Here is a 26,956-nt window from a genome sequence, read left to right on the forward strand (position 1 = left end):
TTTTATTCGAAATAAGACAAAATCACTTCATAAGATTATAGTTTTTTGCAGTGCAGGACTACCAAAGAGACTCCACTGTTAGTTTTGTGAAAGAACCATAACAGGAGAAATCGTTAAAGGCTTTGTTTTTGCTTGTCTTGATACTTTTCTTCATGTTACTCATCTCTTTTTTTGTCTGTCAGCTGCTGGCCTGGGAGCGCGGCAAAGAAAACCACCTCTCAGTGGTCACAGTGGGACCAAACTTCCAAGACAGCGTCCACGTGGGCTACGTGACGGGTCTGAAGAAGTTCACAGAGTATCTCACCTCGGTGCTGTGTTTCACCACACCCGGAGACGGCCCCCGCAGCCCGCCCAGAGCACTGAGGACGCACGAGGACAGTAAGTGACTCTTCCTGCACGCTTTTCTCTGCTCTCATGGTGGCGAGGGGGTTCACAAGTAACACATCCTCCAGGCATTATCTATTATTCATGCAGAACCAAGCTGTGGAGAGGTGCTAACAACTGAATGTGTTCAGCATCCAGCCCGGATCGCCATAATTGGGACCCAGTTTAAATTTCTTTTACAAAAACTTAATGTTCCTGAACTTTTCATCAGACCGTTTTGTTAACAATTATCTCAATTTGGCAGATTCTGTTATGACCACATTCTACACCCAATTTTCCAGCTGATCAGCGATGAATTCACACCTTATTAAGAGCATCTATTGCCCAGGAGGTTTGCTCATTATCCCTCCTTATTTCTGTCCAGCCCCTGGTGCTGTGGGTCACCTGAGTTTCACAGAGATCCTGGACACGTCGCTGAAAGTGAGCTGGAGTGAGCCCAATGAGAAGAACGGGGTCCTCACAGGTGAGTTCACCTCACTCTGGTGTGTTACCAGGGGTGCATGACTGGTGTGAATGCATGCTCAAAATAAATTGCTTCCATCTTCCACCACCTTCAAAAAAACAAAACTGAACCAGAGATGAGTTAAAAAAAATGTCTTTTTAGAAAAGCGGCTGCAAGAGGTAGCCAGGCTCCACCAACAGAGATGTGTGCAAATTATGCAATGAAAATCCCAGTCTCACAAATAACAGCAGTGCCTTTTACATAGGGACCAAAAAGCACATCAAGAGCAAAGAGCATGGGAACATAACACAGACTATAAACAACAGGCACAGCCAGGATCAGAAACCCAGCTGCCTGCTTTACAGGTGGCAGGATACCAAGCAATGTATGATATCTTTCCTTTGGCATTTCATGAAAAAAAAACATGCACGTCCTGTGCGTGTATATGAGGAGGATATTGCACTTTTGAAGAGGCTTGGAGTTAACATTGGGAGTGCGTATCGATAACTTGGAGGGAGGGGTTATATGATGCAGAGCATCTGACCAACAGTTGGATCAGACTTAGTCCATTTTGTGCCACCGGCAACAATTATTTCCAAAGTGTATCACTGTCATTTCCTACTCACAATAAAAAATCTCGGAGTTACAAATGCAACTCTTTCCACTTATATACTAGTTGACAACTTACACTAAGAATATGGTTCATAAAAGACAGTTTCCAAGTAGTTCCTGTAACATGACATCATCTGCTTCCTGCTCCTTCTGGTGGAAGACATGGTGGATGCAAATCGTTCTGGAAGGAGCAAATTTTTATACATTTCTTTTGATTTTTCCCCCAAAACTTATTTATGATTATTTAATCATTCAAGTCTAGAGTAACCCACCACTGAATATTGTACCTGGGATTCGTATTTTTTTTTTCATGGGCTTATTTCTGTGAGTGGCAACAAAAGTTGCTGGTGGGCAACTAAAGGAAAACACTGCCTGCAGGATTGCCAATGATTTACTGACCATATTTTCCGCACTACAAGGCGCTTTGGAGTACAGGGCGCACCTTCAATGAATGGCCTATTTGAAAACTGTTTTCATATGTAGGGCGCATGGCATTGTGGGGCGCATAGAGTAGAAGCTATAGTAGTGGCTGGGGTTGCGTTATGCATCCACTAGATAGAGCTGCGCTTTAGGGAATGTCAACAAAACAGTCAATAAATCAGTCAAACTCAGGCTACATCCACATGGAGCCGCACATTTTCCTATCCATCTATTTTCTGTGTTTCTGTGCTGTTTTCAAAAAAAGTGCACTGTAAAGATGAAGCCGTTTCTGCCGTCCACAAAAGATGTTTCCAGAGATCATTTCAAATGCCAGACCTTTGGGGGGCGCTGTATTGCTCTAACAATAAACAAGAGAAGAAGCCCAGGCCAGCCTGTGAGCTAGTGTTAGCACTTAGCAGAATTCCTCTTTACAAGTTCTTACTGCTTACCCCTGTTACTCCGGCGAAGTCCCCTAAATATGGTAGGGGTATATATAAGGCGCATCAGATTATAAGGCGCATTGTCGGCTTTTGAGAAAACTGAAGGCTTTTAGGTGCGCCTTGTAGTGCAGAAAATACGGTATGCAATAGGTGCAATTTGCAATTTCTTGATCCAGAAGTACTTCAATGTGACCTAGTGACAAGCTGTGTGACCACCATAAAACAATTGTTGACAGTCATAAAAATCCAATTTCCTCAAAACAAAGTACAAAATAGAAAAAATAATTACATAACATGATTCAGAGGAACTGATAAAACTATATTCCTTACAACTCCAACAAAATGGGCATAATATGAAGTTGGTCTGTGCGCACCAAAGGAGTTGCAGTCAACAATGGGTCATACCCAATGGGTCATGCTGGCCTCACCTTTTAGGAGCTGTCATGTCATGCATCATTTTGTACAGTCTAGAGTCCTCATGAGGTTTTAAGCTTTGATTTCATCTACAAATTTCAACAATCCCAAGCCCAAACTCCTGACTGATCATACTGTTTTTGCTCTGAACACTTACTGTACTGCTCTTTTATGTATACTATCTCCCCATATAAATCACAAATATACATTTTATTTGCATCATTGATTCTGTTTCTGCATCAGCTCATAACACACAAAACATACCGCATCACTGAGACAAAACTTGCTGGAAAATAATGAAACTTCATAAAGCATTACATTACAGGAGAAAAAAAGATGTCTCTTCTCTCAGTGGAGGGAAATAAAATGTGTCACAAAAGACTTTCCGCCTAAAATACAACTCGAGACTTTAAGAAATAGAAGAAGTAAGCAGAGATAAAGGACGTTTTGCTAAAAGCATTACCCATTAAACCCATCATACTGTGTAAAAAGCAATAAAACATCAAATGATTCACTCTCTGAATAATAAAACAAACAGCCACTTCTCCTCAGGGAGACTATTAAACCTGTTTCAGCAGCAAGAAGTACCTCCACATGACTGTGCACAAAGGGAAATATGGCTTTTGGTTACTTTAGCTCCTCTTAAGTCTCCTCACTTGACAGTCTTTTTGTGTCAGAAATACAAAGTGCTTTAAAAATCAAAAATTGCATCTGTCCTTACAAGATTTCCCTTGTCTAGTCCAGGGATTTCATGCACAATGTCTTAATTAATCTCCTCTGAAGAAGCTTCTCGTCCTCTATCACCAGTTTACATAATAGTTCTACTTAAACTTGTCTAACTAGCCCACCGGTTCTGCTCATGTTCCAGTGTTTACTGAGATTTTGAGGCATAATGTGAAGTGTTTTCTAAAACATTCTAATGTGCTTCACACTCCCAGGAGACAAACACTGACATACTTTGTGAAATTATTGATTTGGCAAGAAATGCTGCCTAATGCCTTATGCAATCACATAAAAGAGCTGCCGGCCAAGGAGCAAATTGCATTAACTTTGAGAGGGTAAGTGTGTGTGTGTGTGTGTGTGTGTGGGTGGAGGTTGTGTGTAGGGACGTATAATCACAGGCTGATTTCATTTCCTATATTAAATTTTTGATGAAGTTAATTTAATATTTCTGTTAGTTTGCCCTGTAGCGTGTTTGAGCTGAGAGTTGCTATTGTCGTCAAACTGCTGCTGAATCCTCCCTGAGAGCATTTTCTGTCTGTCAAACCATCTCCGCAGGTTACCGCATTTCATGGGAAGAGTACAACCGAACAAACACCAGAGTTACCCACTACCTGCCAAACGTCACGTTAGAGTACAGGGTCACTGGACTCACGGCGCTCACCACCTACACCATCGAAGTGGCAGGAATGACCTCCAAGGGCCAGGGCCTGCTGTCCTCCTCCACCATCTCCTCTGGCGTTCCACCAGGTCAGTGACCACACCATGGAAACAAAAACTGAAAGTTGAGCACAGAGAAAGTGAAGTGGAGTGGGCAGTGATCCACAGTTTTTGGTTTTGCCACCAATATTCCTCTACCTGTCCTGCATGCTCCACTCCTGTCCACTACACAGCAGTTTTTTTTTTTTTTTTCCCCCACACAAAGGATTAAATTATGTATAAAAGCGACAAACTGAACATCTAGGTGACTAAATTGAAGCTAAACAAGGAGCTCCTTAAACTTGCTCTTCTATACGGAACCAGCAGGGGGCGACTACAGCAGAACTAAAAGCAGTCTATGCTGAAGCTGATAAGAAAATTACTGTAGCTGCATCTTATCTACCACAAGAATCACCAAGTAGTTTATGAGCAAACATACTTTGATGAACCTATTAATGTTGAACACTAACAGGGCGCATCCTTGAAAAGTCTTAAATTCATGTATCTAAAATTAAGGCCTCAAAATGTCTAAAATTCATTAAAATTGTCATATGCTGGTCTTCAATACATTACCCAGAGGTCTTAAATGTTGTGGGGCAGGACTAGTAAAGTTTATTATTTATTCATTTATTTATTTATATTTATTATTTTTTTGTGGGGAAAAACATTTTTATTTCCAATAAAACAAAATACAAGAGAACAGAAATGTCTTTTCTGATACAGTATCAGTGATGAGATGACTTTTACAGTTGTCCTTTTTAACTCACATCCTTGCCCCCCACCCCCAAAGAAAAATAAAATAAATAAATGAACAAATAAATAAATACAAACGGGATAAAGGAAGGAACAAAAGAAAGAGAGAATGCAAATAAAACATATAAATAAAGTGTTTTTTTTTTGCTTCAATCCCTGTGATTTAAATTATCTGCATGCTAGTTAACCAGTCTGAGACTGGGTTAATGCAAATGTATTGAGGGTTGGCTGGATGATGTCAGTTTAGATTGCAATACAGCAGAATCTCTCAATCATTGCCTATATTTATAGCATTTTCAGCCTTAAATTTCATTCAGGTTGGAATTAAAAGTCTTAAATTTAACTTGCTGAAACCTGCAGATACCCTGACTAAGTTTGTAGTTTAAAGGAAAAATTCAAAGAATTTTATCCATGTGTGGTAAAGATTCACAGAATTTGCAACTAGATATATGTGGCTACAAAAAAAGGATTATTTTAAAATACTCAATAGAAGAAAGAAAAAATTGTGTTTTTGTTGAAAAATGGCAAAAATTGGAGCTGATCCTGTACTGCATTGCCTGTCACCATTGCTCTGTTTTATTTCTCCCTAACCTGTATTTTATACCATATTCTGCAACACACTGTCGTATTTTCTCCATGTTGCCAAATCACACCTGGTGAAGGGACTGCCAATAATAGTTAGCCTTTTTTGCTAACCTGGGCACCAGTCTGTGGTGCAGCTTTCTGTTCACATTCCTCCAATAGCAGGGAACCTTTATTGCACCTTCTCTCCCTGCATATTTATCGCTTCACATTAAACCTCCTTGCACACTCTCACACTGTCTGGCGCCAGACACAATGAAACAGGATCCACAGTCACCTCAGCTGGGACGACGCAAAAAAAAAAAACCTGAACCGATTCACATCTGCCCCACGTCCACAAAATAATAGCTCCCACGAGAGCTGTGAGCATAATTACAGTGTTTAATGGTTTCATATTTGCAAAATTGTGCAATAGAAAAACTATACTCACGTCAATTAGCGGAGTGGCATTCAGAGTCGGTGCATCTGTGCAACCTGTGAAATGAAAGGCTGTGAGAGTGAGAGCAGAGCAGCAGTTAGAGTCCCGGTGTGGTAATTACTCCCATTGTATATGTGTAAAGAAAACACCTATGTGTCTGCAGCATCGCCGCTCAAAAAGCCACTCAATGATCACTCATGCTAATGATTTAGAGGTGGAAATTTTACTACAGTAACAGCAATCTGCATTTCATCACATTTGATTACACCTGCATTGAAGCAATCAACGGAAAAATTGCTCAGTGCACCCATGGGGAGTATTATACGTTTTTAACACCAGACCACAGTCCAGTTTGCTGGGGTGTGACGTGTATATCTTTATATCTATATGAACCACATGCTAAGCTAGGTTTTATGTGCATATCAAGGGGAGAAGACAAGGAATGAATTATTTTAAACACATCCTCATACTTACCTAGACAGAAGGAAAAGAAAATCCCTCAGTACACAAACAAATAATGAGATTCATATAGTGAAAAACGCCCTCCTGCTGTTCCCTGAATTCACCATTTTCAGATTTGTTTCCCCTCATGGCTTTCCAAGGAATAATCCATTCTTATTGTTTACCCAGCATGAGTGTAAACAGTAGGATATCAGATTGAATCATATCTCCAGATAACTGCTGTGTAATTGACATTCATGGCATTGTCTCCGCCTGTGTACTTTGTGTACACATCTTTTTCCAAATCTAATCTGCTTTTATGCTGTCTGTGCTGGAGTTAAGAGCACAGGAGGGAGTAAGTAGGAAGTCAGTGTGTAGTATCTGTACGGCCACAAGAGGGAGCTGTGGTAGATAGATTCACTCACCACTCACTCCTGATGTGACTTTTTTTGTGTCTGACTTTGCCTCTCTGCCTCCTCGCAGAGCTCCCCGGCCCGCCAACCAGCATGGCCATCACCAACATAGGCTCACGCTCTGTCAATCTGCAGTTCAAACCCGGATATGACGGCAAAACATCCATTTCTCGTTGGCAGGTGGAGGCCCAGGTGAAGCAGAGTTATGAGCAGATATTGTCCTCATACACAAACACAATGAGATCCCAACAACATTCTTATGGCTTCTTGTGTCTTTGTCCCAGGTGGGTGTTGTAGGTGAAAATGAAGACTGGGTGATGGTCCACCAGGTGTCCAACGAACCTGAGGCTCGCTCTTTAGAGGTTCCAGGGTTAAACCCGTACACCTTCTATAGGTAAACACTACAAACTGCTTCACTGTGTCTGCTTTAGGCAGTGATCTTTATGACTTACATTCTGCTTTGTTGATGCCGTGGTGCTCCTGCATTCTTCTGCGCTGCTCTGCTGCAGTTTTCTTGACCAGGAGTCTCATTTGTGTGCATTGTGTACACACAAAATAGGGCCTGCAAATTGCATACGCCACTTTGTACACAAGAAGACTCTGACCAATGCATAGAGCATGTCTGATTTGCACATCAAGCTGTAGTGAGCTGTCAGCCTGCTCATCTCAGTGACAGAAGAATTGCAACCATGCATGGTACCTCTACTTCAACTTAGTTGGTGGCTTTTTTAAACTTTTAGCAAGGATTCTGGCACTGTGCTATAAATGAGGCTAGGGCTATTTTCCTAACTGCCTACTACACTAGCAGTGCCTACTATTTACTATTAATATAGTATGTAGTAAGCAGTATGCGAAAACTTGCAAAATCTGATCCAGGAAAATTTGTCAGTATGCAACGGACCAGTCTACTTGGCAATCTGTTTCCCACAATGCACAGTGCTAATGGTGTTTGTCAATCAGATGGCAGGTTTCGGTGAATCACCGCCATCTACTAGAATGAGTCAGCACTATAACTACAACACGACAACACTAACGTTAGACAATCCATGAGATTGAAGTGAAGTGATGAGAAAGATATATTGGTAATTCTTATCACTTCTAGTTGTGAAAGAGGTGTTTACTTCTACAAATTCATTAAAGCCCATAAAAACAAAAATTACCTTTTTTTTAACCATACGCTGATTATTGAAAGTGGTTTTTCCATCAGCTGTAAAAATGAAAGGTCAATACCTTCCAGATTTTTTTAAATAAACAATATAACTTTTAGTGTTAGTTTGTTTTGTACTTTTTTAATAAAGGTTAAAAAAAAAAAAATCATCATCTGTGGCCCCACCTTCCGAAACTTAAAACCAGAGTAGTGTACTACAAAACAGACCGAACAGAACAGTCATATTACATACTACATGCAAAAGCAGTAGGCAGTATGCAGTGCCTACTACATACTACATTCACACGTTTGGAAAACAGCCTAGGTCTGTCGGGACACTTACACCCTGTGACTCTGAGATATCCAAACTAACACCTAACATAAGTTTTATAGTAACGGTGGATTTCAAACTCCAGGTTCCGGATGCGTCAGGTGAACATAGTGGGCACCAGCCAGCCCAGCCAGCCTTCCAGGAAGATCCAGACCCTGCCTGCTCCTCCTGACATGGCCCCCCTGAACGTCACCCTGCGCACCGCCAGCGAAACCAGCCTCTGGTTGCGATGGATGGTGAGTTGAATGGTGCATTTATCCAGCATCTGCTTATAAAAGATTTAACACCCTTGATCTAAACACCGTCCATCCCATCTTTCTCCTTAGCCATTACCTGAGTGGGAATATAACGGCATTGCAGAGCAGGTGGGCTACAGGATTCAGTATTCACGTGCAGGCTCGCGAGGCCGGGGGCTGACACACGTCATCGCTGACCGTCTGGAGAGAGAGTTCACCATCGAGGATCTGGAGGAGTGGACGGAGTACGAGGTCAGAGTCCAGGCTGTTAACGGGATCGGAATGGGACCCTGGAGCACGCCTGTCAAAGGCAGAACCAGGGAGTCCGGTAAGAAAATGTGACTGTACCCTGAGTGATCACAAAATGTTTTAACAAAGGTTGAAAAATGTTTATTGGTTTGCATTCATATGCAAGCATCTGCAAAATGTACGAGGACGGTAGCCTGTGGAGTCAGTGCTGCTGTGTGCCAGCACATTTCACCTCTTGTGCTCTCCAGTCGGACTGAGAGCCGAAACGAAGCCCGCTATAACTTGATGCTCCCAGGCTTGGATTGGAAGCATTAAAAGTGAAAATAAACCAGCATCTGGGCCCTTTCACTTCCAAAAACTTGCATCCAAACTCTGCATTCAAACTAGGATTTACTCTTACCAATGTGTCTGTCGCACACCAGCACACACAGTCCAGCACAAGTTGCATAACCTCATTTTTAGTGATTTCTTCTCCATTTTTCAACACTTTTTCATGCACCGTCACTAATAATATCTCTATTATAAGTCGTATTAAAATCATCAATCACATTCTTGCAGCTCACCATATGTTTAGTTTATGTGAGTCTGCACAGCTCACCTCTGTTTAAGGAAAAATCTCTTCCCTTCTCACTCTCTGTCCACACATTTCTGACCAGACGCTGCTGAGTGAAGAAAGGAGTCTGAGGAAATTGAGAACACATGTACTCAAATGAGGAATTCCTGTGCTCCTTTTTTCCACTCACTGCAGCAGATTCTTCGGAATCAGCGCATTATGTCCAGGGACGAGTGCCAGGGAAGAGAAAAAGGCCTATTCTTGAGTCATTTTCCTTTTCCAGGAGGCCGGCGGGGATACCAGAATACCAGACACACATGATATAACCATAGCAGATCTTTCAGAGTGCATCTTTGTCAAACACAAATTATTTTTTTCAGACCAAAAAGGCAAACAAAGGAGCATTCAGGGGTAATTTTTTCGCCTCTCTGCCCTCTTTGTTTCTCAGTTCCCTCCTGTGGACCCACCAATGTGTCTGCTTTTGCCACCACGTCCAGCAGCATCCTGGTGCGCTGGTTTGAGGTTCCCGAGCCTGACAGAAATGGTCTCATTCTGGGATACAAGGTCTCATTTGATGTTTTTAAAGTTCAATTTTTGTTCACAGATGATTAAAATTCCTCATATGATTAACAGATTTGATTCCCTGGTGCAGGTGGTGTACAAAGAGAAGGACTCAGACAGTTTGGTCCATTTCTGGACAGTGGAGGGGAACGCCACCCACAGTGTCCAGCTAACTGGTCTTGGGAAGTATGTGCTGTATGAGATCCAGGTCCTGGCGTTCACTCGTATTGGGGATGGACGACCCAGTTCTCCGCCTATCCTGGAGCGGACTTTGGACGATGGTAGGAGAACAGGATGAAGCTGGATTGAGCCTCACAGTTAAACAGTCAATACTCTTCAACATGGGATCAACATTATAGAAAAATCTTACCTTATGATTTCAGTTTTTGAGCTTCAGAGCCATTTTCACGCATGGCTTTGCAAATGTAGATTTATCTTATTTGCAGACGATCTTCAAGTATTTTTTTTAGAGACGAAGAAGTTGGGGATTTATCCACCTTTGTCTTGTCTTGTCTTGTTAAACAAAACTCAAATTTATACGGGGCTTTAATCTGCAACTTTTTATTGTGATGATTTGATGCCCCCTGTGGACATAAGTGGTACTGCTAGTTTGGTAGAATGTTTTTTTTTTCTTTTCCCCTTGTCTGCATTATCTTTTCTGCTGAGCACTGTGTTATATGACAGCGTTGAAAAGACCAATGCATTTTTTTCTAGCAGTCAGAGAGATGTGAATATGATTAACTGCTATAGTGACCATCACCACTGGTAGAAAATTTTTAATTTACCAACCGCAATGCCTGGTCCAAAATTCTGATTCTCAAGCAGAAGTACTAAAATCTGCAATTCCTCAACTGTCCACTTGAGACCACCAGTTTGGGTGTGTAAAGTTAATTTTTGTATCAAGTGCATTTTTTCACGACTTGTTAATTCCAAAGTTATTACATTTATGAGTTTTGCCCATATAAGGGCATGCCTGCATTGGCTGACGGCTGTCTGCAAAGAGGCTAAAAGCCCGTCACTTTACCTCATCCAAACCATAGACTTTTAAAAAAAAAAAAAAGTGGATGTCATCTTGCTCAGCTTGACAACAAAAACTGCTCCCCCTGGTGACTGGGTGCAGTATAGGTCAAAAACTCTGTCTCCCCTCTGGCTCAAAAACTCTGGCTGTGACAAACTGAAGAATATATACACCGGGTAGAAATGTTTCCCACAACTGTATGATGCAGTGATATGAAGATATTATTGGGTTCAAGTCCTCTTTTTTTCAGAAAAGTTTCTTTTTCATTATTGATTAGAGGTTAAAAACAGGGTTATACGTCTCATTTAATGATGATAGACAGCTGCTGTTCTTGTGTAGTGTTTTCAGGGATAGTAAAATATGTAAGGAAGGAGAGCCAGAAGAAATTGGACATTATGTCACCTGGCCCCATTCAGAATCTCTACTGGGCAGACTCTGGCTGCACAATGGCAGCGCCTGTGATGGAAGTATTATGGCCTCAAAACCGTACAATGGTAAAGGAGGAGCCACGCTGTCCATTCTATACAGCCCATGATTCAAACTTTACAAGTATAGTTGCATAACAGTTATTTTGAAAATACTAGGGTAAGCTGAGTGACAGGACCAACATCAATGTTACATTATGAGCCTGTTGAGTGCAAAGTAACCTCCAGAGACTGTCCACAGCCTCATTTCACATTGCATTTTATAAATCAAATGGACATGTGTTGTGTTCGTTTCAAATGAAAAGGTCAAATCTCATTTTGAATCCTTTGAAGCCCTGAAAGGCCACTTATCTGAATGAGTTATAAAAGCAGCTCTCTCTGTCTGTTCTAGCTTTTTCATACTTCAACCAAGTCTCTTTTTGTAACCCTTTCTGTCCTGTGCTTGCATGTCTAGCATTACATAAAGAGAAATCTCTTTCTGCTTCCTTCTCTTCAATCTTTAAACTCTCCCTGCAGTTCCAGGACCTCCTGTGGGTATCCTGTTCCCCGAAGTGCGGACCACCTCAGTCAGGCTCATCTGGCAGTCTCCATCACAGCCGAACGGGATTATACTGGGTTTGTGACATACATGACATCTTCTGAGAAGACTTTTCTAATGACTTATCCAATGAATGTCACAATTTAACCAAGATCTAGTCATAAAAAGTCTGTTTCTTCTGCAGGAGTCTGAATAAATGACCTGGAAACCATAAACCACTTTACACATTGGCTTTTATATTTAGATTTAATGTAGCGTAAGGCCCACAGGTGAACTCCCTGATGACTCTAAACATACTTGTAGAATGCTTTCCTCTATGATGGTGCTCATGTCTTATTTTCCACCCTTGGATCAGAGAGTTGGAGCCTCTTGTAAACTAATTGGGGATTTCCTTGTGAGCGTTTGATTCATTATGCATCTGTTGGATCATTTATTCTAAACTGTTCAGCATGTCAGACCCACGCAGTAGCGAGTAGGAGCAGATGCTAGTGGGATCATTTCAACATAGATAAAGCTGTTTGTCGCACGGTTTGCTTTTTTTCCTGTGTTGTTGGGAAAAGAAACACAAACAGCAAATGTTTCCAGACTAGATTAAATTTGCTTCCCGCACTTTCAATAAGATTTTCAATATGCTCCTTTTCCCCCTCAAGCCTACCAGATTACGTACCACCTCAACTCCACGAACAGCAACACGGCGACAGTGGACGTGCTGAACCCAAGCGCTCGCCAGTACACAGTGACCAATCTGAAGCCGGAGTCCATTTACGTGTTCCGGATCACAGCGCAGACCAGGAAGGGCTGGGGCGAGGCTGCTGAGGCTCTGGTGGTCACTACGGAGAAAAGAGGTAACCAGGACTCAGCTGTTTTGGTCTCGAGCTCGAAGAAAATGTGACATAAACTGTTGTAAACTAGCAATATTGAAACACACCTCTGTAAGCAGACACAGGTGTGTGATCTTATTAACAAGACAACTGGTACGCAGCATTGAGCCCTCCTTACTCCTCTCCAGTTAACAGTCCAGTTAGCAGATGTGTTTTCTAAAGGAGTGTTTGTGCCCTGTGGGTGTTTATCAGAAGCACTCTGATGCAGTTGTAGGAGCGAATCAGTCCATCTGCCTCCCTCAGGGCATGCTGTGGATTGTTTACTCTGCAACTTCCATTTCACACTTTCTTTTCATTCATCAAAAGCTTAATTCTTTCTCTGTGTATCATTGCCCAGGCAAATTGCAAATTATCTTTTTTTTTTGTCTCCAAAAACTGTTTTCTCTGTTCCTCATTTATCCGTTACTGTGCCTGCGTTCTTCCTTCCAGCTCGTCCACAGCCCACCAGCCGCCCACTGGTCCCTCAGAAAGACGTTCAGGCCCGTCAGGTTCTGCTCTCATGGGAGCCAGGCAGTGACGGCCTCTCTCCTGTGCGTTACTACACGGTGCAGCTCAGAGAGATTCCTGAGAGCAACTGGACTGTCCACTCTGCCTCTGTCAACCACGAGGCCTCCTCATATATTGTCGCCAGGTAGATGTTTTAAGTTTTCATACACTCCTTTTCAAAACCAATCTTCTTTCTATTTGTTTGCTTTAGATGTAAAAGCTAATACAAATGAAGCCGTTCATCTTTTTACAGCCCCTCTGCTATACTCCCTTAAATCTATTCATCCGTACTGAGGCTGCAAATCAAACACTATCCTCACACAGAGCAGTGTTTCCAGAGTGTAACCGTCTGATTTAAGAGCTAAACAAACGGTAATAAGAAAAGAAGTTTAGCAGATGCAGCAGTGTAAATTTAGGTCTCAGTCTGTTTGAATTTTGTGCTTTGTAGTCGCTTGACAAACTTGTAGCTCCCACAGTGAGACTATATTTCTCTTTTGATGTCAGGGACTTAAAAGGTTTAAGATCCAGTGCGGTAGTTTATCATCAAGCTTGATGTGCTTTTCTCTGCTTCCATCCCTGAAGGCTCAAGCCTTTCACATCCTACCAGTTCAGAGTAAAAGCCACCAATGACATTGGGGACAGCGAGTACAGTGAGGAGAGCGAAGCAATCACGACTCTACAGGATGGTAAGAACGGCATAATGAGAAGACTCAGCACACGCTGTAAATATTTGATGAGGGAATTAGTTTGATTCTACAGGAACGGTCTTGGAAAGTACCCTTATTTGCTTTTTTGATGAGTTAGATTTGAAGATTGAAACCACTCTCGTCTCTGTTTGGTAAACATGAGGCTATAGCTAGGAGCCAATTAGCTTCTATTAGCATAAAAACTTGAAAGAGGCTGAAACAGCTAGCGTGGCCAAGTTGGAAGCTACCGAGATACACCAGCTGGAACACTTAAGCTCTCACAGTTGGGATTGGTAAACTCTGTTGAAGTGTTAAACACAAATGTTGCAACGAGTTTACAGGAGGTTTTGTACAGGACTGTTTTTTTGTTAGCAGCAGTGACCTGTCAGACGCTGTTATTCTGGGTTGTAAGTTAAAGAAAGTGAAGGACTCTGACTCAAGAGAAAGACAATTCAAGATGAAACACAACAGTTTTAATCTTTAATTAGCTACAAAACACTTAAGCTAATGCTAGCATTAAACCTCATCCTTGCTAGCATTGTCGATTGTCAGTGCAATTAGAAAGCCTCGCTGACAGTTATTCAAGCTTTCCAGTAGTAATGTAACATTAAATGGTAACCTTTGGTGTTGGAAAATGACAAGTGCCAAAAGCTGCAGTTCTTCTAGCATCCGCGTGAGGCTAGCAGCAAAAGTCAAGGAACACCCAGGTTAAAATGTCACTTTTTTACTCTAAAATAAAACATTTTTATAGCTTGGTTTAGAAAAAAAATGTTTTTGATATGTGACTTTTGGACTTATCCAAAGATTATTTTCGTAGAGTTAAACATAAGTTAGCATATTTGAGGATAGGCTTGACAGATATGCTAATGTTTTGTAGCTTTGACAGCCTTTTCCCCTGTGTTGGCTGAAAGTTGAGGCTGATTAAAAGTGAGCTAGGAAGCCATTGAGCTATACCTGAAAAAGTATTTCTAAAGCCTGTATCATTTTACCTGCAAAAATGGCTTAATGTACCTCCAAAGTTTTTCTTTTTAGTTTCTAATGAGTTAAGTGACTGCCAAATGTTACAGATCAGGTGCTATGCTAATTTTCAGCCTTTATTTTTAAAGGCTTCAGTAGCTAAGAGTTCAGATTAGAGTCTTAAAACCAGTTTCAGCCCTAATCAGCAATGTCCTATTTAAGCTACTGTCTCTTTAAGGGACTTTGAAGGAACCCAATGCTCAGCAACCCTCCCCCACTGTTGCCATGCAAAGTCTCTGTAATTGAGTTAACTCCTGTTTCTTCATTTAAAATGACAAATAATGAAATATGGTTTAGAAAAGAAAAACAAAAAAAATCCCTGGCAACAAAAACAGGAACCTGTTTTATTTCTCATGCTATTTTAAGGAGATTCACCATTTTGTGATGTCACAAGTTGAGCAACTCTTGAATGTGTTGCTTATTTTTTGGGGGACTTTTGAAGAAGCCATTTATGTCCTTTCTTCTATACTTACTATTTTTGACCACATTTAGTGTTGACATCCAGCATTTTAGTTTAGTATTTATAATGTGTGAAAAAAATCAACTTGTGCTACATCCTTTTTATTCAAACACAACTTACAACCTAGAACTTACAGCTCTGACAGTGTTTGAGCATCCCTGTTTGAAAGTCATCCAGGGATAAATTGGCACCATGTAAATAAGGTTAAATGCTCTATCTCGCATCGTCAGTAAGACAAGAGTAGCCTGTATCACAAATGTGCTCCGTGAATATCCAAACCTACATGCTCTGATATCAACACCACGCTCCTTTGTATCCCTGTGAAAAGAGTTTAATGTCTGCATGAATCAGCCCATTGTTGTGATGCAGACGCTGCTGGCGAAGGCTGCAGGTTACATCATGTGTGCACCATCTGCAGTTACCATGAGACAAGAGGGCAGAGTGAAAGCCTTGGCAAGATCTGCCCAGTGGTGCTTTAACAAACTACATAAATTTCCCCCCTAAATATCTTTTCAACTGCTATTTTGACTCATCCCTCAACCGCTCCTCTGTTTTAGCTTTTGTGTGTTTATGCTCCATGAATGCCACTGCACATGGCTAGATTGAGCGTCTTGAATTGTGCACATTTTCAGGTCAATTAAGCTCATTTATCACACTTTTTATCGCTTCAGTGCCGGACGAAGCACCCGCCATTCTCTCTGTCACGCCGCACACAACGACATCAGTGCTCATCCGCTGGAGGGTAAGAGGACACGGTGTCTCTTTCCTTTTTTGTCGTTCATTGTTTGTTAAATTTATGAAAGTCTGAGAAAGTTGGCTGTAATGAGAGACTGTGGCAGGCCTGTACTTACTGACAGGGTGCTACACACATCCACACACACCCTCTATGTTGACTCCCACACTCACACCTGAATGAGCAGGTCATAAAGAGGAAAACAGGAGGCTGAGTTCTACTTTTATGGAGAACACTTGTAGAGTTTATAAGTATAGAGATGTGCTTGTTTTCTTGCCTCTGGCTCTGCTCTGTCATCTTCAACCACAGGGGGATTTCTCCATGTGACTCACCTTTGGATGAGCTCAGTTTGACTTACTGTAAGTCACTTCAGTGATGGCAGATCAGAGACAAAACACAGGGGGTGTAAGAGGAGTTATCACCATGGAGAATCATAAGACTAAAACGCAAATTACAGTAAAATTAGTCATTTACCAACCTCATTAAAAGTGAAACCAGGTCACAAGAAGTATTCAAGTTTCACACATCTGCTGGATTAGACTTTAACTTTGAAACTTTTCTCCCCTTTCAGCCCCCCTCTGAGGAGAAGATCAATGGGATCCTTCTGGGCTTTAGGATCCGGTATCGTGAGCTTCTGTACGACCATCTCCGGAGTTTTTCTGTTCACGCGGCGAACAGTGCATCCACCTGGGCTGAGCTAACTGGTGAGGATGAATCAACAAAGCATCCTTCCCCAGTCTTTATCATTTATTTGTGAAACAAATAGATATATTACAGGATGATAATGTTGTTATTTTTCCTCCTTCAATCTGATTCAATGTTTGAAGAGCATATGATAAGTTTGCCATTTGAATCAGTTTCTTCCTAACTCAGCTGACTACAGAAATAAATTCTCAAAGCAGTGACCTGTAGGACATTTCCACCGCTGGTTGTACTTGACTTCCATTTCCAGATAATTATCAGACTGTCAGGGTTTTTATTCCTGCCCAGTCTCTATGTGTCAGCGGAACTCTTGTTTCCGTCGAAGGAAAAACTTGTTTCCACCATCTCTCTGCTCGCCGTGACACTTCTCTGCAAAACATTTCATCTTGTGATCACTAGCTATCAGCTACAAGCTATTATTAGCTTTACTCAAGGGCTGCTCTGTTTCTTCTGCTCTGTGTAACTCAGCCTATAATTTAACTCTTGTTGACTCATTCTAGGGCTCACTTTGATTACTGTGATCCTGTCGGTTTTACCACAGTGGTGATGCTCTCCACTACAACAAAACATCAGCCATCGGAGTCCAATGCTTCTGTTTATCTTATTCTTTTATTTTCTCTCTATTTCCATCACAGCTCCCTACAGCATCCGCAATCTGAGCGACTCAACTCTGAACCAGTATGAGCTGGACAGTAAGTCTCTTTCACCGCACGTCTCAAGTGTCCCAAACACTGATAGAGTATCGAGTGGAATGTTGACCAAATTAACACAATATTTGGCTGCTTACTTTCACATCCCGCTGGTACAAACACTTCCACTGGAGGACTTCAGTGGAGGCGCTCTGTATACAGATTCTTGGACACTGAGTACACAAGCCGGCACAGTCCAACATACTTATTAGTTTGCACATGTCAGCTTATTTGGAGAAGCGCTGCAAAAGCAGATGGCCACAAATTTCTGCTGTAATTACATCACTCCAGTAGTGGTTGTTGAGACACCAGTGAGGGATCATGCTATTATTTTTCTGACTTTAGGAAACTGACACATTGAGTAAATTTAAAGAATGTATCTAAATTCACACATTGGAATATTTATCATTTTTAACTTTGTATCGTTGGCTGTTTACTTCTGTTGCAGAGCTCAGTAAACACAAGCGCTATGAGATTCGCATGAGTGTATACAACGCCGTGGGAGAGGGGCCAAACAGCCCACCGCAGGAGGTGTTTGTGGGAGAAGCAGGTATGCACACTTTGAAATGATAAAACCATCCCAATCCTACTGGACTACACTTTTTTTTTACACTAATGTGTCTGAGGAATTAAAGACTTTTCTGCCGCCTAATCAGCTTCACCATCAGGTCGATACCAGGAGTGAGCATATCAAGCATCATTCTCTGATAGTCACAGCTATTTTGCTGATTATTCAAGTAGTTCCCATCCTTAGATATGATAAACACATGGATATGATCTAGATTTCTTGTTTCACCCAAGCGGCAACCTCCGGTCTAAGAATATGAAACAATGTGGAAGTGCTAAAATCTGCTGTTTCTCGAGTGTCCGCTTGAGGCTGGCTCCAGAAGTACTGGAAATCACGTACACAACAAGCCAAAAACAAGCCGTTTTCAAAGCAGAAATTAATCTATTTAAAGTCTGGTTCAAGGTCACGTGATCGACAGGCACTCTATAGCTGCACACAAAGCCCTTGCCACGACCAAATTGGCCACTGTCAGTGATGTGCTTCATTTTCCATTTCAGAAACAGACGGGTGATGTACTTTCTACAACTCTACCAGGGAGGGCTGAAAAGTTGGTAGCCGGATTTGGAAGGAGTTATTCCATAGTGATGAAACTTGGCATACATTAAATTTCAACATTTTCTGACACTTGCGGCATGGTTTATTTTTCAACATGGTCAATGTTTTTTGGGGTTGTTGCTGTGGCAGGACGTACGGACCTTGGGTCATCTTCAAGGTTCCCCCTATCCTTCTTGAATTCAGCTGACCACTTTTCACAGTTGATAAAGCTGGAGCATCATCCCCTAATGTAGCAACCATGTAGAAGTGCATGTTCTTGGGGGTTAACCCCTTTTTCTGCAGATACCTGATAGCACCTTGGTGCCAAATTTTATCCATGGTCACAAAATGTCTCTGGTTCTACTTTTCAAAGTCCTTAGACACTACATCAGTTTCAGTTAATCTTAAAATAAACCATGCTGTAACTGTCAAAAAATGTTCAATTTAATGCATGCAAAGTTTCATCACTATGGCAGACCTCCTGCTTAGTCCGGCTACCAACTTTTCAGCCCTCCCTCGTGTATTTATCCAACTTCCCCTCCCCACTCCACAGAGAAAATCAGCCAATCATTTTCGTATTTATGACTCCATCACCTCTCCTGATGAGCACTAGCTGGTGTGTGGTGTGGACTCAGTAGCTGGTAGCTTTTGTTTTCACACCAAATGTGAAAGAAAGTATCGCTCTCATCCTGAGGTTGGAGACCCCTGCCCTAAGACCTCAAGCTTGGAGGTTATATGACATTACAACCAGGGACTGGTAAAAACATTTGGAAAAAAAAAAAAAAATCTTAAGATGATAGTCAAATTTGAGTATTCCAACATTATTATTGATGAAAGATAAATCAAATATTTGGAATTAATGACTTTTCCATGGAGGATATAAAAACACCTTCGACAACGCCACTTCAAAAAACCTGACTGTCCCTTTAAACCTAAAACTTCTGTCATTTTTAAACAGTTTACCTCTTTCTGAGCAGTAATTCTGCCTGATGTTGATGTCAACAGCCAAAGCAGATAAAGACAATATCTTGTATTTTTAACTTTGAGTTTATTTCTTTGATATAACAGTGCCGACAGCGCCACCGCAGAAAGTTGCCATACAGTCTTCAACAGCCACCCAGCTGGATGTGACGTGGGACCCTCCCCCTGTAAACGCACAAAACGGAGACATCCAGGGTTACAAGGTTTGACTTCTGTTTTAATTATGATATAAATATTTTGCTTTCCACATTAGACGACATCAACGTGCTGTTGATCAGATCTGAATAACACATTTTCACTTTAAGCAAGCACCATCTTCCAGAGGGACTGTCAATGAAAGATTTAGTTCTTTGCTCCAAAAAAACATTCACGGGGAAATAAAATGAAATTGCTTTCCCATAAGGGAGTATGGAATGAGTTTTATAGGAGCAGAAGTAGCTGAGTTCTCCTGAGACATTTCTGAGCTTGCATTAATATTTATTTATCTCTTTTGTATTCCTCGTAGGTTTACTTTTGGGAGTTCAGGCGTAAAAATGAAACGGAGCGTCTGCGGACTCTGTTCATGCCAGAGGGAGGGGTGAAGCTGAAGAACCTGACCAGTTACACCACCTACATGATCAGCGTGGCTCCTTTTAATGCAGCAGGGGATGGACCACGCAGCTCACCGACGAGAGGACGCACTCAGCAAGCAGGTAGATCCTCATGTAAAGTCTGGAATACGGGAAATTAAAACAACAGTCAGCAAAACTGCGATCTTTAAGCAAACATTTCTGTGTAATGAATAAACACATGAAGGAGAGGTGCAGAGGAAGAGGCGACAGGCTGGAGATAAATGAGTTTAAAGGATGACATGACTAAAGCAGATAAATTGTGGCTCACACAGCCATGTTCATTCATTTGTCATATTTATGCACCGCTGATGTTGGTTTGGAGAGCCCTCACACTTTTCTCAAAGTGGAGGAGTCAACGCGAGCAGAGAATTTGTTGTGAGGATGATACTAATCGTTGCTGTCAGCACGCCAAACGATGTTAGTGGAGCCACACACTGAGCATAAGTTCCCAATCAGCAAACCCTCTCCAAGACTCGTTCTCGGAGTCTCCTGTTAGGTTTGACAAATGTTTCTGTCTGCAGGCAGGGTACGAATACAAACCATCCAAGACCAGAATCTTTACATTATTTTTCATTCTTTTCTTTCCTTCTTTCCTTATCTTCCTTCTTCTCTTTCCCTTCATCCTACTTTATTTCCTCCCTTTCTTTCTCTTTCCCTTCTTGTCTCTAATATTCTTTCCCTTCTTTCTCTTCTACTTTCTGTCCTACTAGTTTCCTTCCCTTACTTTCCTTTCTTCTTTTCTTCCTGTCTCCCTCTCACCTTCTTATCTCCCTTCTTTCCTTCAACCTTGATGCCTAATTTATATCATCACTTTCTGGTTCCCTTCCTTTTGCTTTTCCTTCCTTTCTCCTTTCCTCCTCTACTTACCTCCACCTTTCTTTCCTTTCTCTTTTTCTCCCATATTCCTTTTCTTCCCTTTTTCTTTTCATCTTTCCTCCTTCCTTCCCTCTCGCCTATATTCTTTCCTCCTGGTATCACCCTCTTTCCTTCCTTCTCCCCTCCTTTCCTTTCTCTTGTCATATCTTTCTTTCAATCATGCTGCCTACTTTATTTACTACCTTTCTCATTTTCTCCCTTACTCCTTTTCTTCTTTCCTCTTTTTTATCCTCACTCCTTTCCTTCTTTGCTCTCTTTCACCTTTCATTCTGTCTTTCCTATTTTCTTCCCTCCTAGTTTCTTCTTTCTTTCTTCCTTCGTCTCGTATCTCCTTATCTCTTCCTATTTGTCCTTTAACATAGATGCCTACTTTTTTCCCTCTCTTTCTCCTTTCCTTCTTCCCCCTTATCCCCCTTTCTTTTCATTCTTTCTGAAACTCCTGAGTACCAGTCGTCATTTTCAAACTTTAGCTTCACTTCCATTCCGTCACTTCGCCCCTTAAAAGAACGTAAAAGGGAATGTTCAGGATTTTCCTGCAGCTTCTCTCGAGGGTCACCGTCATGAGAGGTGGAAGCAGATGACAAGCGGAGAGGGGGAGGAGGGAGCAGCGCTGCAAAGACAGTTACCCCCTTTTTTTCAGACAAAGCCTCTTTGTCCTTTCGAGGGGTCTGAACTTCTGCTGAACAAGTTTTGAAAATCGGGGTGCTGGGTCTGCCGGGAGAAAAGAAATCAGCTGCAGATTTTTATAGGAGAACAAAGCCACAGACACAGTGTGGCACTTTTTTCCAAAAAATGTCTGAAAACTTGTCATTAGGGGAGAAAATCAGTTGAATCTATACCCTATACACTGATCCTTTTGTTCATCTGAATGTTTCAGCCCCCAGTGCTCCCAGTTTTATCCACTTCAGTGAGCTGACCACCACCTCAGTCAACGTGTCCTGGGGCGAGCCCACCTTCCCTAATGGTATTATCGAGGGCTACCGTCTGGTGTATGAACCGTCCTCACCAGTCGATGGTAAGCTCTCATCTTTACCTGGAGTAATTCCTTTGCTAAAATCTGGCTGCTGGCTTCTCTAAAAACTTATGCACACACCAAGATCTACTCCTCACACAAAACTGTGAACAGATTTTAGGTTTTAACTCAATTGAAATCTTGTGGTGTGCATTTTCTTGGGCAATCAGCTGATCATCATTTTAACAGTGAGAGCTTGTGTATCATTGCAACCTTTTCCACTTTTTCTCCTCTCATTATAAAAGACTCATAACAACAGTCCTAATGCAAACATAACTCCCCCACTAATAATTCCATCTCTGCGTTTGTGTTCTTGTGATTGCCTGTGTTGAGCGTGCTCCCACATTGCCTGGCCTGTGTAAGACCTGCTCTAAATGTGGTTTGTTTGTCTAGAGTCCTCAGTGGCCTGTGCCGACTGTCTCCACTCCCCCTCCCCCCCAGGCGTCAGTAAGACAGTGACGGTGGACGTGAAGGGGAGCGGCCCCCTCTGGTTGAAGCTCAGAGACCTGGCTGACGGCGTCACCTACAACTTCCGTATTCGGGCTAAGACCTTCGTCTACGGGCCGGAGGTGGAGGCCAACATCACCACTGGACCTGGAGAAGGTACTAACAATGACTTTTACCAAGAATAACTCGCTTATCTAGACCCCAGTCATGAAAGTCCCTGAGACTCATCATCAAATATACATTGCTACTAATTTCATGCAAAAAAGTTAGATCTCGATGACAAATAATTGTTGTTTATCATTTTGGAATACAGAGAGGCCACTTCTGGGATTTAATGAGATACTTTCTGTAAGCGGTTCAGTTCAGTTTGTCTCAGTACAGCAAGGCGTTTCTTTAGACTAAAACCAGAGCAGGTCCCCAAAATACCAACCTGCACCATCCCACTTTTTGGTACCCTTCTGTTGGGGTGCCAGACATACCGATCCAACTCCAAAATATAAAGCTAAAACTCTGCAGTCCATCGATTGGTCAAAAGAATCATCACTTATTGTGCCCTGCCATGTTCTCCAGTCGACTTCATGAAGATTCTTCTTTTTGTTTGGAAAATGGCGTCACAACAGTTGCTCTTTGTTAACTGTTTTCACTCAACTCTAACTTTAAATCCTCAGGCGCCCCAGGACCCCCCGGAGAGCCCTTCATCACTCGCTATGGTTCTGCTCTCACCATCCACTGGACCAGCGGAGACCCAGGACGTGCTCCCATCACCCGTTATGTCATCGAAGCCAGACCTTCAGGTTTGTTCTTTAAGATTATTTCCAACCACCATTCCAACTATTTCTAACCATTTTTCAAGATCAGATTAAGAGGAGCTGTTAGTCCAGATGGTAAACCAGCCTCACTCTCTGTTTCTCTTCTGTTATCCTTCTGCCAGGGGACTTAACTCTCCGCAGTATCATATAACTTAATGACTTGTTTTTGTCTTCAAATCAAATTACATCAGCTCTTCCAACTTTTTTTTCCTCTAAACTTCAGCAACATGACAGATGAACTCCAGAGCTTGTTTATGTTTGCATATCTCATTAAAAGAGTCAAAGTTACACTGATGTTTACAAGCAACCATGTGTAATAAATGGCGTCTGGCAGGATCTCCAAAGCAAGCAGCGTGACATCTCACATTGCTGCGTTTGAAATATGACCGCGCCGCTCTTTATGATGTAGATTCGCTCGCTGTAAATTTAACGAGAGCGGTGAAATTGATGGATTGTGAAATATTTGTAGGAATTATGAATTACCAGGGGAGACGCTGGGCAGACTGGAGCTGGGTATCAAACAAACAAACAAACAAACAGCATGTTAACAAAGACTTATTGACTTTGTTGGATTGTTCTACAAGTTTCATACCTGAACTTCTGGCTTTAACCTGCTTACAGATGAAGGATTGTGGGATATCTTAATCAAAGACATCCCAAAGGAGGTGACATCACACACATTTAACATGGATATCCTGAAGCAAGGGGTCAGTTACGACTTCAGAGTGATTGGTGTAAACGACTACGGCTATGGCTCTCCAAGTTTGCCTTCTCCTTCCATATCTGGTGAGTTTGATGTTGAAAACCTTTTTCACATTAAGGAAAAGAAAAAAAGCAGATTTCTTGTGTAGGATGATTAGGGATATGGGGTAGGGTAGGGTACCGAATTTTACTTTTATAGGTACCGACGGAATTCTATCAGAAGTACCAGGTACTGATTCACATAAAATCAAAAAGTACCATGTTTAGGTATCGAAACGCATCCTTGTGATTTTCCATGCAAAACATGAACACAGCATTGCAATGTTATATAATGAAGAATAAATATGTTAAGATTGATAAAATAATTATATTTTATTATTAAACAAATTGATATTTTTTGCCACATAGACACAAAAAAGTACCAAAAGTTGGTACAGTTGACTACCGGTACCAATTGCCAGGTACCGTCCATTGGTACCCTATCTTTTTAAATGTGAAAGGTGAAGGTCAAAAAATCCTGGCACAACTTCACCAACTTCCAAGGTGCTTGGAGAGAAAAAGTCTTGAAGAGGTCAGAAAAGCTCCAGCAACACTTGTAGTTTTAGGAATCAACTTTATTTGACCAACGCATTTCGGCTTGTGGCTTTCATCAGGGTCATCAGAAATGAATTAAAAACAGCACTTAAAAAGGGTAGGGCTGGAATTGAACAAATAAGAAGAGACCCATCCCTAAGGATGATAGATCAAACCCTTTGACCAACCAGGGTCAGAAGATAATTGATTTTTTCATTGCAGAAATGAATTACTAAATTTCTCCTTTTTGTCTTCCAGCTCAAAAAGTGGCACCATTTTACGAGGAGTGGTGGTTCCTCGTCGTGGTTGCTCTCGTCGGCCTTATTTTCATCCTCCTGCTAGTTTTCATCCTCATTATCAGAGGACAGAGCAAGAAGTACGCCAAGAAGGCTGAATCAGGTGAGTGCACACAATTGCACAATTTAAATGGTGCGTTTAACCACCAGAGAGACGCAGTGGCCCAGACGGCAGGAATCTGATGACTTGACGCTTTATAAGGGTAATTTAATATTTGCAGTTTTCACATTCAGAGCAGTGAACTTGGGGTAACTTCTTCCTGAGTGGCGTGTTCCTACTTTGAATGAATCTGATAAATGAGTGAGCAGCGGGAGAACAAAAAGGCAGAGACAGAAATGCAGGAGCGGGGGGGCACACTTGTCCATTCAGTGCATCTCTGACATCAGCGGGTATTTCCCTCTGCTCAGCACTTCTGCCATGCCTGCTTAGCTGCCAGGCTGGAGGGGAGTGAGGGGGGTCCCTGCGGGTCACTGCCCATCTCTGTGACTGACGGAGGGAAAACAAGAGGTTCCTTCTCACTCCAACACAAAGACGCTCTCAAAATGCCTCCACATCCCGCTGTAGGAATCTGGCCCAGGCTGCTGGACCTACCCTGAGGTTTTCTTCTTCTTCTGTGTGTTTGCGTAACCACCAATTGACCTCAAGTAGCCCCGGGCAACCGTGGAGGTCCCAGCCTCTCTGTGGTCTCACATAAGTCTCTGGATGAAGTGGTTTTAACCTGTTACATGGCAAACGGCAGCTCGGGCTAACATTAATCTGCTATAGAGGAGCATGGCAGGCGTGACACTCTGAGTTTAAAGTGTGAACTCTTTGATTTATTATAGTTATGGCTCATTTAGAGACAGTGTTTACATCAAGGGGCTCACTCATTTATCACATTCTGAAGTATTTTGTTCACGCCAATCTTTTTTCGTTAGCATACAGGTTTCAGTTGTGCAGGCTTGTTTTTCCATTCTGTGTTGAACTTGTAAAACTGACATTATGGTGCAGTGTAAGGTTTATCTGAAGTTTCAGAGTGCTTGTCCACTGAATGCTAACTAACCAACAAGAGAATTCTCTCCTATTTATCTTGTATGGTAGCTTCTCAAAGCATGCTGGGATTCCTTGGTATAAGGAAGCACGCACAGAAAAAATTGAACACTACACAAAATCCATCCATCTTTTATGTTTACCCCTTTTCCTTCTGGGGTCATAGGGGCGGTGATGTGCACAAGTGGGGCCAGTTGTTGAAGAATTGTTGAAAAGTGTCCATTCAGGAGCCAAAATGTGTGCTGAAGTGCCCACTTTTTAGCCAAAATGCTAGCTTAAGTGCCTTCTATGGAGCAAAAATGCACACTCAAGTGCCCATTGAAAGCCTAAACACATGCAAAAGTGCCCTATTGGGAGCCAAAATGTACACTAAAGTGCCTTCTTGGTTGGCAAAACACATTTAACTGCACACTACTGCACAGGGGACTGGAGTTTATCTCAGCTGTCATCCATACACTGTCTCACCTTCTGGCAATTTGGAGTGACCAATCAACCTGAGCATGTTGTTAGAGTGTGGGATGGAGCTGAAGATGCATGAATGAGGAAAGCATGCAAATTCCAAACAGCAAGGTTGCTATCCAGTCAGGGTATCGAACCAAGAACCCTCTTGGTTAGAGGAAACAGAGCCAACCACTGCAAATAAGGACAGCAAATTGTACAAAAGTAAACAAAGCACTTAAGGCCAGAATCCTGCAGAAATCAGCTGGTGGAGCTGTCATATTTCTCCACCTTTACCAAACTGAGGATCTTTTATTATTATCAATTTAATGACCAATGAAGAGCCTTCAGCCCTCACTGTGCCATAGAAATCAATCCAACAGGGAGCAGCGAGTTTTTGCGAGCCAGTTGCATACAGTGGACAAGCACGGTCAGATACCCTGTGTGTTATTTCTATCACTTCATATATGACTCATGTCATTGTAAAAGTTCACTTCTTGTCAGTGTGTCACAGAGTTTTAGACGTAAGATATAGATCAATATTTAGTTCAACACAAGTCTCATATGTGTCTCTTTAATGTAAGTTTACAGCCAGACGCCTGTTATTTTAGCTTACAAAGACTGGATAC

At 41.9% G+C, this 26,956-nt stretch overlaps 1 protein-coding gene across 3 annotated transcripts in view; it reads left to right on the forward strand.

The window, feature by feature from the left end:
* Window positions 1–26,956, forward strand: part of sdk2b (sidekick cell adhesion molecule 2b) — a 329,027-nt gene that overhangs the window by 284,531 nt on the left and 17,540 nt on the right. For 2 of the 3 annotated variants that reach the window (XM_074662914.1, XM_074662915.1), the window contains exons 19-42: window positions 183–378; window positions 749–847; window positions 3,991–4,182; window positions 6,809–6,930; window positions 7,023–7,132; window positions 8,302–8,452; window positions 8,543–8,780; window positions 9,703–9,818; window positions 9,907–10,096; window positions 11,775–11,873; window positions 12,447–12,641; window positions 13,107–13,308; window positions 13,746–13,849; window positions 15,998–16,068; window positions 16,631–16,763; window positions 17,397–17,453; window positions 17,899–18,000; window positions 19,621–19,736; window positions 20,039–20,225; window positions 21,898–22,035; window positions 22,426–22,635; window positions 23,148–23,273; window positions 23,910–24,074; window positions 24,822–24,962. In XM_074662914.1, coding sequence (XP_074519015.1) covers window positions 183–378; window positions 749–847; window positions 3,991–4,182; window positions 6,809–6,930; window positions 7,023–7,132; window positions 8,302–8,452; window positions 8,543–8,780; window positions 9,703–9,818; window positions 9,907–10,096; window positions 11,775–11,873; window positions 12,447–12,641; window positions 13,107–13,308; window positions 13,746–13,849; window positions 15,998–16,068; window positions 16,631–16,763; window positions 17,397–17,453; window positions 17,899–18,000; window positions 19,621–19,736; window positions 20,039–20,225; window positions 21,898–22,035; window positions 22,426–22,635; window positions 23,148–23,273; window positions 23,910–24,074; window positions 24,822–24,962 — 3,460 coding nt within the window. The remainder of the gene's footprint in view (window positions 1–182; window positions 379–748; window positions 848–3,990; window positions 4,183–6,808; window positions 6,931–7,022; window positions 7,133–8,301; window positions 8,453–8,542; window positions 8,781–9,702; window positions 9,819–9,906; window positions 10,097–11,774; window positions 11,874–12,446; window positions 12,642–13,106; window positions 13,309–13,745; window positions 13,850–15,997; window positions 16,069–16,630; window positions 16,764–17,396; window positions 17,454–17,898; window positions 18,001–19,620; window positions 19,737–20,038; window positions 20,226–21,897; window positions 22,036–22,425; window positions 22,636–23,147; window positions 23,274–23,909; window positions 24,075–24,821; window positions 24,963–26,956) is intronic. The other variant, XM_074662916.1, reaches the window with a different exon arrangement.

Source organism: Halichoeres trimaculatus, unplaced genomic scaffold, assembly GCF_033239565.1.
Source record: "Halichoeres trimaculatus isolate MK-OKI-2021-1 unplaced genomic scaffold, fHalTri1.1 fHalTri1_scaffold_23, whole genome shotgun sequence".
NCBI lineage: Eukaryota > Metazoa > Chordata > Actinopteri > Labriformes > Labridae > Halichoeres > Halichoeres trimaculatus.